The following is a 14,662-nucleotide window of genomic DNA, read 5'->3' on the forward strand; positions in this document are numbered from 1 at the left end:
AATTTGGACGACTGCAGTTTGATCAGGCACATTATTATACGTCATATTATTACACGTCACATTATTACACGTCACATTATTATACGTCACATATATAAACAAACATATATAATTACCCTTTTAGTATAATCTGATCATCAACAGTTAGTATTTCCTTCCTTCTATGAACCGACTGCATGAGTTCGAAGATGATTTTGCCCAAATTGCTATCAACAGGCCTTCTAGATACGTGGGGGGGCAAAACATCCTGTCGCCCTCTAAAAAGAAATGCTATCCTTTGTCTGTTGACGGATATTCAAACTCTGACCCACGGCACCCTAATCTAGCTACTGCCAGAAGAGCTGAATCACGACACTATCGAAGTAGTATGACTACCAGTACCTCGCATCATAACATAGGAGCCATAGGACATAATTCTACTAGTAGTAGTTCTACTACAAGCTCTACCACTACTAGTTCCACATATGCACCTACAACTCCATCGTCTACTCATTTGACTGATCACCATTACCCCAACAAAACCAGTCAGACTGCCAGTGCACCATCTTCTGCTACGAGAAGACGAATAGTCAGTTGTCCAACAGATTCCACTACTTCCACCCCTCCTTCCTTCATGAGACAAACATCAGCCTCTTTATCCAAGCAAGTCTCCAGTCCATTTGTCACTCCAAAAAGAGTTCCATCAGGTAGCAGCACACTGTCGGTTACGTCGTCTAAACCTTCTTCAAATAGACCCATCCGAAGATCAGAACAAAACTATAACTTTTTAGCATCATCATCAAAACTGTTTTCCAATAATCCTCTGGATGTAACAAATGTTGCCAATAAATATGTCTTTGAAGAGTCTCCCATAAAGAAACAACCTCTGATTCTGAAACAAAGGAAAGCACATCCTTACTATCAATTACGACAAGCTACAACAGCAGCAGCAGCAGTAGACACGACTATTCAAAGTCCCTTGAAACATTCACAAATAGAAAATTTTACACCAACAATAAGTTCAAAGTACTTGGACGATAAACCCAAACCATTGAAGGTGTCAATTAACAATGTGATACTAGATCCAAATTCTAAAAAGCTAAAAACTGACAATAAAGTTTTAGATTTGAAATCATTGTATGAAATAATTTATGAAAAGGATAGCACTTTGTTTCTTCCATCTCAATGCGATTTTATTGAGCAAGAACCGAAATCACCTTCAGAATTTATAGATGATCCATCTTATCAGCTTAGCATTTATGAAAAGGGTGAAATAATCCGGAAAAAGGTTATATACTATATGCCTAAGAACCAAAGAAACCAAGATATCAATATCAATAATCATAGTGCAAATTACGGGTTTGATAATGATCAAGGCAACTATATATTAAAATGGCATGATCATATTAATTATCGATATGAAACCTTACGGGTTATTGGTAATGGGTCATTTGGGAACGTGGCACAATGTCTTGACCATAAGAATGGGAATATTGTTGCTATTAAAATTATCAAAAATGCTATAAATTGGTCCGCACAGTCGATCAACGAAATCAATATGCTAAAGGCTTTACAACAGAAGGAGGATGAGCTGCTGCTGCTGATACTTAAATATTTTGACCATTTCCATTTCCGAAATCATCTGTGCATTGTGACCGAATTAATGCTGATTAATTTATATACATTGTTGGAATTGACAGAGTTCAGAGGCTTATCACTTAATCTTGTTAAGCAGTTTAGTCGAGAGATATTAAAGGGTTTGGAATATATTCATCAACAAAACATTATTCATTGTGATATCAAGCCAGAAAATATCATGATAAAATTGAATAAAGAAGCTACAGTTTTGGAATTAAAAATAATTGATTTTGGATCTTCGTGTTTTCAAGATGAAATAATGTTCACGTATATTCAATCCCGATTTTACAGAGCTCCAGAGATCATTTTGGGTGCAAATTATGATAGAAAAATAGATATTTGGTCTCTTGGATGTGTTGTTGCGGAGTTATTTACTGCAAAGCCTATTTTACCAGGTCAATCTGAATTAGAACAAGCTGGTTTGATATTGGAATATTTTGGTCCACCACTGCCCAGTACGATTTTACAAATGAGAAGTAAACTTCTTCACCTGTTAAAAGCACAAAGGTTGAAAAGTAAAAATGGAGGGAAAATGCTTGATGGTATCAGTAATTCTTTCAAAACAAGCAGCATGTTGATGCCACCTTCTCATACGGAGAAGTCCGATTCCCAAGCTCTTAAAAGAACTTTACTCTATACCTTGTTTGATACCCAGGGTCGTGTTAACTTACAATCCTTGAATCTTCGTTTGGGCCAATTAGGTGTCAAGAGTAAACGTTTGGGTTCAAAGCCCTTGGTATATCAATTAAGAATCCTGGATAATAGAGAGCAAACTACTCAATTCATTCAATTCTTAGAAGCTATCTTCAAATGGGACCCAAAGGAAAGAGCCAACGTGGAACAATTACTTCAACTTGACTTTATAAAATAATGATACCTGTTAAAAGATATTATTAAATTTTCAATACGCTTTATAGAAAAACATCAAATATAATGAATTACGTGTTAACCAGAGTGATACGGTATGGCGTTGTACTTTATAGGTATAACTTTAGTTGGTTAAAAAAAATTGCGAATTCTGTGGATCGAACACAGGACCTTCAGATTAACTGTGACTGGAGTTTAAACTTCAGTCTGACGCTCTCCCAACTGAGCTAAATCCGCTAATTGTTGAACATAATCTTTCGTGCAAAAACACGACATTTCAGTCTTCAATATTCCTACACATAAACGATAATTTAGGTATGTGATAAGGGAAGGCTTTAGGTACTAGTCAAATGAAATTACTTAACTAATCCAAAGGATTAATCATCGCTTGCTGAGTACTTTTCAGAAGGCAATGTGCGTTCTTCGAAATGGCCAGGTAACACGAAAGATCACTTTTCAAAAACATCAGTCTAAACCGAGTTCTTACATAAGCAATGAAGAAAAGTTACTGAATCCCAAAGGTGTTCTCTGGTACATTGACTGACACTCTTTTGCAAAGATTAAATGATTGTTTCACAGATCTTTTTGACTCTATCCAATTTATTCTATGAATTATATGCTACCGTTATAAGTAAAAAGTCCATCATATACTTGATTTACACCCATATATAATTTTCCTGTATGTACTGCTACATTAGCTGCAAAAAAATGATCTTTACCCCCGTAAACCAATTCGTATAAATACGAAGCGACACAACGTTTATTGCGACATGGCAACATTTTTTGTCAGTATAATTGAATATACCACAAGCACTGCTATAAGAGATAGAAAATAAACAATGCTAACCAATGTGTTACTTGGATATGTAACTTATAAGTGTTTCCTTCGTAAATACCAGTACTCACAAGAAAATGAGACGTTGTGCTTGGGTAACAGGATAAGCATTGAGGTTGCTTTGAAGAAGTAGTTTGGATAATTAGGGTGGAAATAGTCTTATGATTTGAAGATACCGTCATTGTAAAAACAGACAAGGAGGAATTTTTAGAGGATCCTGTAGTTGGAGACTGGGAAACTAGAGTATATGGTTCATTAATTGGAATTGAAGAAACGAGTGGTATCGTTGAGGACAAAGATTTCCCTTCTGGTGTATTAATAGAAACGGTAGTCGTAATGAAAATATTAGTACTAATTGTAGGATTGGGAATTAATATGGTATTTGAAGACAGGACTAATGTCGTCAAATAACGACCAGAGGCTGGAGTAGGCACAGTATGGAGCGAACTAACAGCTGTCATAGTAGATATGCTAATATGTGGCACAGTCAATATTAACCTTGGAGCTGAGTAATACCCCAGCTCCGTACCAGAAGACGTCTCATCAAACGGTTGAGAGCTTCCTAGGGTTGACGATACGACATTATGGCCCAGGGAGAAGAAAGAAATAGTCGTAGTAGGTGTGTGTTCCAGTCCGGGTGTGTTTTCTGATGTAGTGAAACGATCTGGTAAACTGGAACAACATGTATGAAGTTGGTAATTCAGTGTGATACCTGACTCTAAAGTAGTAAAAGAAGACGGCCCAAAAGTAAAAACTTCCCTTGAAGAACTAAAGACACTGGACTGAGAATTCACACTAGGAATAGACAAACTAATGGATCCAGACAGTGTCAGACCAGTTATAAACTTAGAGTTCTGAGTAGTAGATGGGAAACTCAATGATGCCAGCACAACTGTGGAAGAAAGCAAATATGAAGGAGGATAGCTGCTAGAATAAAGATTCAGTGTTCTTTCAATGCAACCCATACAATAAGCTTCAGAAAAATTTGTAGAAGAACTCTCCGAAGTTGTGCTCAACCCATTCGAAGTGCTTGACAAAGAGTGAGAGAAGCTCAGCAGAGAAGATGTATGTAGTGTCTTTTCTGTAGAATGTAACAAGACCAAATAATCAACAAAGTTGGAGCTGACTGTGCCTATGGTGTTGTGGCCACTATCGGATGGAAGAAGTTTTGATAAAGTAGTTGTATGGGTTGTAGCCAACGAAGGGACAGGAGTGTCCAATGAAAACGAAAATTGCAGATTTGAACTTTCAAACGATATTATCAAGTCAATCAGTGTACGACTCTCTATGAAGTCACTCGTGGTAGAAGAGCCTTCGAATTCTGAAGAAGATGATGAAGAAATAGGGAATGCGCTAAACTTGGAATTAGTGTATGATATCAGACTTGGTACTTCAATGGCTACTGAACAGGAAGAAGTTAAGTCCTCTGAGAACAACGAAATTACCTGTGATGAGCTGAGGAAGGAATTTGTCAAGTGAGCAGTGAAAGAATCCACTTGAGATGGCAGCAACAGACTGTCTGATTCGACAAAGCTGCAATCATCTGGTACAAAGAAAGAATAAGATGAGAACACAAGTCCATGCGTTGTATAGCTTGAAGGTAACACAGAAGTCAGTGGGATATTTAAACTTGAAACAAAAGAATCCAAAACCGAATCCGAGCATTCTATGGTATCTGAAGAAGTAAACACCAGTAAGTGGGAGCTATAAGGAACAAAAGAATCACTTGAAGGAGATTCACTGGAAAATAATGTAGTTGAAATCTCACATTCTATTGACGCCTCTGAACTTGATCTTAAAGTGCTCGAGCATAGGGAATCACTGCTTAATAATTGAGTTTTTGAAGATGAAGAAGAAAACAATGGACTTGGTTCAATAGATTGGATTGTAGTCGTAGTCAGGAAATATTCTGATGAAGACAGACTTTGGGACTGTATTAAAGTGGAGCTTGAATAAGATTCAAAAGGGGAACTATCTGAAACGGAAGCGGACATACTTTGACTCTCATACTGTGAAGTAATCCAAGAGCTTTTAATTGTGTCAATCCCGACGACACTTGAAGGCAGTAAATACTCTAAGGTTGAGGAGGAAACAATGAGTGTGCTTCTTGCAAAATCAGATGATACATTTTCAACAAGGGAGGACAAATCGCTGGACTTGCTCAGTTCAATCGTGGAAGAAGGTGGAGAAGAACTATTGAATCCATACTCTGACAAATAAAATGGTGGCATCAGAATACTCGAAGAGTAAACGCTTGTAAAAGAATTCACTTCGGATTCAGCTGAAGAAATTGCGTGGCTGCTAAACTCAGTTGAAGCCGATGGTTTCAACGAACTGACCAGCTCAGTTGACCAAAGATATTGCAACAACTTACTCAGCTCTGTTGCAAATGAAGGAAGTACAGAACTGCTTATTTCAACTGAGGTTTCTGCCAGATTACTCCGCTCAACGGAAGAAGGAGAAAGTACAAAGCTGCTAGGCTCCATTGAGTATTGAGATGGCACTAAACTCGAATACATTGAAGAAACAGCTTCTATCGAAATGCTCCCCACAAATGAAGAAGTAAGTTCTAATGAGCTGTGTAAATCAATTGAAGGCGAAACTTCTTCTGAACTGCTTAACTCAAATGAAGAGGAAGGTTGCAACAAAATACTCGATTCAAGTGAAGCTAAAACAAGCCATGAACTTGAGGAAAATAACAGTTGCAAAGTACTACTCGAATCAACAGAAGTTAAAGAATATTTCAAGATAGTCAACTCATTTGATAAGGAGGATTGAGATGTATTGCCCAGTTCAATTGAAGATGTAATTGGCTCTGAACTGCTTGACTCGGTTGCATGTGAAGATTGCACAGGGAAGAGCAGCGCGGTTGAAGACTCCAATACACTTGAGTACTCACTGGAGGATGATTGCCAAAAGCTGCTAGACTCAAGCGACGATGAAGAAAGTTCAAAACTGGTCGACTCGATTGAAGACGATTCTAGTGAAGAAGATCCACTGATTTCAATGGCTGTCAGTTGCAATGAACTTCTCGATTCAGTCGACGAGGAAGGAATCATCGAACTGTTGAACCCAATCCCAGTTGAATAATAAGGAGGCAAAGTATTGCTTAAATCAGATGAACAGAATGATCTTATTGACGATCTCACTTCAGACCAAAAAGAAGACTGTACTAAGCTGGTATAACTAATAGACAACGAAGATGACGACGAGCTGCTCAGTCCAGTTGATAAGGACGATTGGAGGGAATTAATGGAGTCAGTTGAAGAGTCAGTTGAAGATTGAAACTGCTCAAAACTGCTCAGAGCAACCAAGGATGAGATCTGTTCAGAATTGCTCAGCTCAAGTGAAGATGAAAGCCCCTTCAAACTGCTAAGTTCAAATGTCGAAGAAGATTGCACCAAATTGCCCACTTCAGAAGTTGATGAAGGAAGTACAGAGTTACTGCTAAATTCAGTTGAATATGAAAACAATACCACGCTGCTAGCGACAGAAGCTTCGAGTGAACTACTTGTCTCAGTTGAAAAGGAGGTTTCCCAAGAACAGTCCCAGTCATCTGAAGAAGGTTGCAATAATGTATTCAGCTCAACAGAAGCAGAGGGTTGTGCAGAAAAACTGACCTTTAGCGAAGAGGGAGAAAGCTGAAGGCTGCTCCACTTATTGGAAGAGAAAGGCTCTACCGAGCTGCTTGACATTGAAAAGGAAGGTGGCTCCGTACTCAACTTTACGCATGACAGTTGCAGCAAACTTCTGGACTTCTTTAAAGAAGAAAGGAGTTCAGAACTGGCCGACTCAATTGAAGTTTCCAACGAGATAGAGAAGAACTTTAGCAAACTGCTCAGCTCAGCGGACGATATCAGTTGTGACAAAGTGCTCACCTCAAAAGAAGATGAAGAAAGTTCAGAGCTGATAGACCCAACTGAAGTTAATTCCAGTGAGCTGTTGGGACCATTCGAGTAGGAGAATTCCCATAAACTGTTAATGTCATCCGAAGAAGGTTTATATGTGCTGATAAACTCAATTGAAGAGGATTCTAATGAACCACTCCATTCAGTCGAAGAGGAAGACACCAAAGAACAAATAGAAGCTGATAGCTTCAGAGAACTGTTTGCAATTGAGGAGGAAGGAAGTACAGAGCTGTGGAGCCCTGTAGATGAATGTTGCAAAGAACTATTCAGCAAAACATTAGATGAAGGTTTAGTCCAGCTGCTTGATCCAATTAAAGACGGTTCCAGTGAAAATTTAGTTGAAACTGAAGATTCCCACGAGCATATCAAATCATCAGAGGATGGTTGCAAAGAGTCCCTTATCTCATATGAAGATGTTGGTTGCATAGAGTTGAACAGCTCTACCAACTCTAATGAGAGAGCAGAATTGCTTGGTTCAGCTGAAGACAATTCCAATGAAATACTCAGGTCAACTGAAAAGGAAGACTCCAGTGAACTACTCGATTCAATTGCAGTGTATTCCAGTTCACTCATCAATGCAATTGAAGATGGAGGTTCCAAGCTGCCCAACTCAACCGAGCCCTCAGTTGACAACAATTCCAGTGAACTACATGCTTTTGTTGCAATGGAGCTCACTATCGAACGACTCAGCTCAACAAATGGTGACAGAGTCAAGCTCGAGTCTGCCGAAGCTGAGGAAATTTCGGGGCTACTTGTGGACGAAGGTTGCGAGTAGCTGCTAGAATCAACAGCAGATGAAACCTGTTCTGAGTTACTTGACTCAATTGAAGACCCTTCCAGTGAACTTTCAGTTAAAGCCAAGGACTCCCACCAACACTCCAAATCATCAGAGGACGAAGGCAAAGAGGGGGCAACATCATAAGTTGGTGACGGACCCACCGTATTTGTCAACCAAACCGACAGGGAAGAGAGTGCAGTGCTGCTCTGTTTAATTGAAAACGATTTTGATGGACCAGTTAATCCAAAGGTTGATGAAGGTATTGTACCGGTGGATTCATCAAGAACTGGCAGTAGACTGTACCTGCTCGTGTCCATGGTTGATAAAGAAATCTCCGAGCCGCTGAGCCCAATTGATGATGAGTACTGGTAGGACCTACTCAAGTCAACAGAAGATGAACCTTCCATCCAGTTCCTCAGTATAGCACTCAGCAATCCAGATAAAGACTTCAACTCCTCCCTACTACTTGATTCACTTACAGGAGCAAATGTGGATGAACTAATGCCATAACTTGACTGAATTGAACTGGCTGTAGTAGAAGATTCGGTTGAACTTGACCATACATCTTCACTGTAACTATCGAAATCGGTGTGGTCAATGGACTGACTGATTTCAGGACTGCTATCAATCATATAAGGAACAATTGAGCTCAGTATAACCACCACACTGGATGTGCCCAAAGATACATATGCCGTTCTAAACAGGGGAACACTACTGATGGACTCAACAATCGCTATGGAACTGGATAAAGAAAAGGAGAATGAACTTGCTGAGACAAAAGAGGAAATCAGTACTTCAGTCAAAAGTTCAAAGGAGGAAGAAGTCGTCTCTAACAGAGCAGTGGCCTCCAACGACGGCATGACCTCTGACTCCGCCACCAGCCATTCTTCACATTCATCCTCTAACAACAGAAACAGCAACGCCATACTTGTTGACAGATAAATGAGCCAACAGGTAACCAAAAGGATGAACATAATTAGGGAAAACGACCGGATAAAAGGAACAGGAACTGGTCATAGTGACAACCATACGACTAAATTGTGCAACCTCCTTGACACTTTTATACTTTTTTATTGATACCAGCGGCTAAAGGAGCTGACATGTTTCAGATTCAAGGTTCTTCTACCACCGTTTCATGTATGTGTATATCTTTTCTACTATGTGTATTTTTACTATGTTGATGAAGGATATATATTTTTTGCAGCCGTTAGGACCTGTATATAGCGTTGTAACTGATCGATGGGCCCTTTCCTAATTGGGCCAAGTCTAATAAAGTCGTGGTTCAGCGACTTTATCACACATACAGAATAGTATATTCTGTATGGAGGCTTGCATATGTAGTAACTTATATATGGATCACTTCTTTCTACCAAAGATTCCAAACTTCTTACGAGAGCTGTGCTTCTCGGCGTCACTATCATTGTCATCTTTCTTTGTAGCTTCCAAACTGTTATTACTGTCCTTCCTGTGCAAGTGGAAGAACCGCAGATGAATTCCAGTGGAAGACGTAGCATTGGAAATCGTGGAAGCTCCGCCTATACTGTGGTTATCATCATTATTGTCCGTAGCTGGGGAGGAAGGAAATGGTTCCGTTTTCGACCTGGAGATTTCTCTTGTCGGAGGTGGTGGTGCACGGGAGGTATCGATGGAGTTCACTGGCGAGCCTTCAACGGTAGAGGATGACTTCAACACTGTAGGCGACGATACCAGAGATGTGTTGATAACATTAATCGTCAACGACAGATTCGAGGTTGTAAGCGTAGATTTAGATGCCGATTTGATGGGGTTCAATGTGGTTGTGTTCGATGATGAGTGGACTGAAGCATTCAGTTTTGATGCCTTGCTACCAGCAGATGAAGCAGAGGAAACTGAACTCTTATTAGAAACTCTAGAAGCATAATGAGCAGGAATACCCGTGGGTGAATATATAGCCGACCCATATCCGCTAGCAAGAGAATTACCCAAGTTCAGTATATTCAGCCCTTCACCCAAAATCGTCTTCTTGACGGGGGTCATAGAGAAAATACTCTTAAGACTGTTATTTGATTTTGTTCTTTCCAACTTCAGTCCTTCAAGATTCGATTTAGTACGTTCTAATATCCCCGTATATGATGTTTTGGAGCTAAGAGTTGTCAGAGAATGAACCGGCTTCAATTGGGGCTGTGGCTGTGGCTGTGGCTGTGATGGTTGAGTTGGCATTTCATTTTTCTGATCCGATTCATGCTTATGTCCCTTACGATCTTTTGAAAGGGCGTCCGCAATGGTCTTTGAAATTTCTTCATCATTTAACGAAGGGTCTTTCTTACGAAGTATGCTCTCCATTTCTTTCATCAACCTGGTCTCTTCTTCAAGAAGCATTTTACTCATTTGTCTGGCATTCATAGCCCTTAGCATGAGTTTAACATCCGTTACCAATGCTGCGGATTCGTAGATCAAACCAATGGCATAATCACTTGGAATTGGTGCCTTTGGCGAGACTAGTTCTGCCAAAGTTACGTTCAAAAGTTGTTTCCTGGCATATTCCAATTCATCTTCTTGTTTTTTCATTTCGTCAGAATTGAAATCTGCTTCTTCATCTTCATTATACATTGTGGTAGCTTGTTGATGAGAAGTCTTTCTCAGAGTTGGTCTTGATTTGGGGTTAACAAACGATGTATCATGGTTATCGAGGTACCCAAGACCAGACTCTATGAGATCCATTTCTGTTCCATCAATGTATTCCTCGTCAAGCTCTTCGTCATCATCCTCCTTTTCTTGAAGATCAGGTACAGCTTCAGTAGAGTCCAAGGGAGAGTCAGTGTTACCATCAGGTAAAGCAAGTGATCCACCTTCATTAGCTGCTGCAACATTAGACTGCAGCTTTCCAGGCAGCAACGCCTCGCTTGATAACAGACATTTGGAATGACTGGTTTTATGATAGTTAGAAGACTTCTTAAGTAAAACAATATCCAAATAACCATCATCAACAGTGTCGACAAATCCTTCAAATTCATCAAATGGAAAAGTATATTCTGGGTCAAGTTGGATCCCCTGTTTGCTTATAAAGTTGATATACTTCTTCTTGAACTTCTTCCATTTTCTTAGATTTGCTCCTTCCTTTCTTCCAATTATACCGAATAAGGTTTCGGTGATTAAATTGTACAACAAGGGAACATTGAAGAACTTGGAGAGCGCTAAACAATCTAATGATGTCGGACTAAGAAGCCACTTATCTCCGATTTGCCCCGTGTATAGGTACTCACAAAATGCCTTAATGGTATTGGTGGAAAAGGGAACATACAACTTCCGTGGGATTAATGAAGCTTCCATTTTGTAACTAAGTGGATCCAAGTTATCAAAGTTAAGCAAACCATTTTCATCCATCATCGCACTAGCGTCCAAAATAGAACTTGGATCCATTTCTTGCTTAGAAGTAAAAGTGTCTGCAGTGTGCGGCGGGTGGCCACTACTAGGAAAGCTCCCGGGAGAATCGTGGGATTCGTCACTGATTCCCAGTGCACTTCCCAATAAGAGATCACTGTCGACGGTATTCGTCGTGGATGTCGACGACAAGACTGAAAGCGGTGTCGCTTGTGGTACGGTGGTGGTGTGGTGGTCCAAATTTTCACCTGGGTCGACAGAAATAGACACTCTAGGAGAATTAAACGGTGAATCCCTGGGGGACTTCGGCATAGGGATATTTCTCAAACTTGTTAGGGTATGAATTATCGAGTTTCTTGGAGAAGCAACATCACTTGACGAGTTCTTTCTGGAAGCACTCTTGAAGCTTGTAGTAGTTGGAATCATTGGAATTGGTTCCATAGGTAATGGGAGCTGAGCAGGAATGTCACTCAATTCAGGCATAAACATTGAAGACCCTGATGTACCACCCAATGGACCTGGATCTACTGAATGACTTATGGCCGCCACTGTATGTGGGTCGACGGCTGAAGACTGAGACAAAGTATGGAGCCTGGAGCTCGATATTGTTGATGATGCTTCGCCGGGGAACAGTGATCTTGAAGATGGAGCTGAAGATTCTTCCAGCTTCCTCAGATCCGAGTCTTGGAACGGTAATCTAAATTGAGGAATTTCCTTCGCCGGTGAACCTTGTGGACCCGGAGGTGCAACATTGAATGGTTCAGGACTCAAATGCCGTGATTGGTGAGAATCAGATTGAGATGATTGACTTAAAGACAGTGAAGCCGACAACAGCTGCTTACCACTTTTCTGTCCAGGTGCAAGTTGGGACAATGATAATGATGATGCATTGGAAGTTCTTATATTATTGTTATTGCCTGCTGGTGAGGAGTTGAGCGAATCCTGCTGGAATTTACAAACAGCTTTAATGTACCCACGAGCCAACAAATTAACAAAGTATGAACCCCACCGTTCGATTAAAACATGAGTAGAAACCGGGATTCTATCACCATTTGCCGAAACAAACTCAAAATCAGATATTAAATCACCGTACCTGTCAAAGGCATTTCTTCCTAAGGTTACAGCTGCCGGGGGGAAGACAGAACTAATCGTTGAGAACTTTGCCTTGGGTGCAGCATAATAAATATAATCAGCAAAACTAATGGCATTCTTAGCACCTTTATTAGCGTTATCGATTTGAGTGGAGAGTCTTCTTGAAGGCCTAATTTGTGATGTTGAAGGTTCATGAATAATATTGGCATCATCATCAGAGTCCTCAGTATCGCTCAACAACTCATTACTATAATCACCATCATCATCTGAAGATGATGTTGAAGTTGTGGAGCTTGTAGAGATGGAGGAAGTTGGGATCTGTAACCCATTTGAAATAGCCACAGCTTCGACAGATGAGCTTGTAAAGTAGTCATTGGCCAATTCCCAACTTGCCAAAAGGTTAGTAATCGGTAAACTAATGGTGATCATCGTAGTGAAATACCTTATTGATGATGTTGTTCTTGAGGTATGTTGATTCCCTATAAGAACCACTTTATGGTGAGATTCCCAAACGAACCCCCCCCAGAATCTATGAGATCCATAATCATGATTACAAAAGACATTTAATCTTGACCATTTCCCAGTAGGAATGTTATAGACAAACACCGAGATGTCTAAGTCATTGGGGAGGAACCCCACAATTACAAGATTTTGACCAAATAGCCCACCGGTTGGGTATCGTAAGTTGAAGGGAACCACCATTCCTATTCTATTGAAATTACTGCGCTTCATGTGTAATGGTAGAGGTTTCCCATTCTTCATGGTCTTACCCAATTTGAACGAGACCAAAGGGTTCACCGGAGCACTTTTATAGTTTTTGGGTTCCTTAAAACTGGATTGATATGACATATTGTCATCACCACCACCTTTCTCAAGTCGAGGATTAGAATTCTTTGTGGGGGTATAGATAATAATAGATTCTTCATGAAGGGAAGAGGCTGCATCCTGAGAGCCAGCTCTTGGATCACGGCCACCACGAATATTACCAGCCGCATGATTTAGGGAAGAACGGAATACGTTAGGATCAACAGTATGGTCATAACTCACGATAACCGAATCTGTATAATCCACACTAATATACTTTTGACCATTAGTTGATACCACTTGGTTTAACCCGACCCGTTCATCCTTTTCTTCATTACCGGAAGTGGCCTTCAAATAGAACGATCCACCAGAGTTACTCACAACATATTTCTTCTCCACCAAATCAAAAATAGCATTATCATAAATGTACTCCGAATTGGTATCTTTACCACCAGCAATGAAGATCCCCATGTGGCCCTTCTTGTTGACAAAGGATAAGTTGTTTACTATGGTCATTTTGGGACAGAATCTTGGTTTAGGAATAGAAGCATCTGTATCCCAGCCAGAACCATCATGCAAACATGTCCATTTGGTTGTTGCCAAATTGAACTCCCACAAGTCATTTGAAGGTACCAAATTTTCAACTAGTTTCCGATCTTTATGAGCCTCTTTGATACGTAACCCCCCAAACACATAGACATAATTGTTTACAGCACATATCTCATGGAATGCCCGTGGTACAGGCCTGGGGAGGAACCCCTTGGAATGATCAAATTCTAGTCTTGTCCAAGAACGTTCTAGAATGCTGAGATAAAAGAACTCTCCAGATAAATACGTGGCCAATGACCGAGATTTGGCATTACCTACTTTGGATTCGAAAGTCAGAAAGATCTCGTTGATTGTGAGTTCTGGTAATTCCAATCCAATGGTTAACCCACCAAATGTAAACACAAACGAATTGTAAAGCGTTGATGCTGAACCTGTCCGAACGTTTAAATTGAATCGATCATCCTTTTCTGCTCGAGGCAATGTCAATGGGAAACATGTACTTGCTGCTGGAACCAACGTAGACATGGTGTATTGATTAGGGAGGGGGAGTCTTCAGATAATCACAGGTTTGAATCGTGTGCGTGTATATTATTTTGAAAACGGCCAGCCAACCACCCAATTCCTTCTTGATTGTTGGTTTTTGGCAAGGGAATATTATGACCTTCAATGGATGTGTGTTAAAACGAGTTCTGTAAGTGAATCCTGTAAGTGAATAAGTGCTTACTTACAGAACAGTTTATGCTTGCAGGAAAAGGAGTCCACCTTGTAATACACAATCAGTGAATATAAAAGACACACAATCAGTGGAAAGGGACACGGTAGGTGAGTCCAATCGCTTTATTAATCAACGCT

The 14,662-nt window shown here is 40.2% G+C and overlaps 3 protein-coding genes and 1 non-coding gene across 4 annotated transcripts; 2 read left to right on the top strand and 2 right to left on the bottom strand.

Moving 5' to 3' along the window:
- Window positions 1-367: 367 nt before the first annotated feature.
- On the top strand, window positions 368-2,488 carry KQ657_000969 (uncharacterized protein; the record flags this gene model as incomplete). Its single annotated transcript, XM_043191784.1, has 1 exon — window positions 368-2,488. One exon carries the CDS (start codon window positions 368-370, stop codon window positions 2,486-2,488), a length of 2,121 nt encoding a protein of 706 aa, XP_043048756.1.
- A 139-nt stretch (window positions 2,489-2,627) lies between these two features.
- On the bottom strand, window positions 2,628-2,721 carry KQ657_000970. Its single transcript has one exon. It is a non-coding gene; the product is annotated as a tRNA-Phe (tRNA).
- A 3,152-nt stretch (window positions 2,722-5,873) lies between these two features.
- On the top strand, window positions 5,874-8,002 carry KQ657_000971 (uncharacterized protein; the record flags this gene model as incomplete). Its single annotated transcript, XM_043191785.1, has 5 exons — window positions 5,874-5,881; window positions 6,112-6,384; window positions 6,625-6,644; window positions 7,122-7,181; window positions 7,374-8,002. The coding sequence occupies 5 exons, from the start codon at window positions 5,874-5,876 to the stop codon at window positions 8,000-8,002; spliced, it is 990 nt and encodes a 329-aa protein (XP_043048757.1).
- A 1,359-nt stretch (window positions 8,003-9,361) lies between these two features.
- On the bottom strand, window positions 9,362-14,335 carry MDS3 (Mds3p; the record flags this gene model as incomplete). Its single annotated transcript, XM_043191786.1, has 1 exon — window positions 9,362-14,335. One exon carries the CDS (start codon window positions 14,333-14,335, stop codon window positions 9,362-9,364), a length of 4,974 nt encoding a protein of 1,657 aa, XP_043048758.1.
- Between the last annotated feature and the right edge of the window lie 327 nt (window positions 14,336-14,662).

Source organism: Scheffersomyces spartinae (assembly GCF_019049425.1).
Source record: "Scheffersomyces spartinae strain ARV_011 chromosome Unknown scaffold_13, whole genome shotgun sequence".
NCBI lineage: Eukaryota > Fungi > Ascomycota > Pichiomycetes > Serinales > Debaryomycetaceae > Lizanozyma > Lizanozyma spartinae.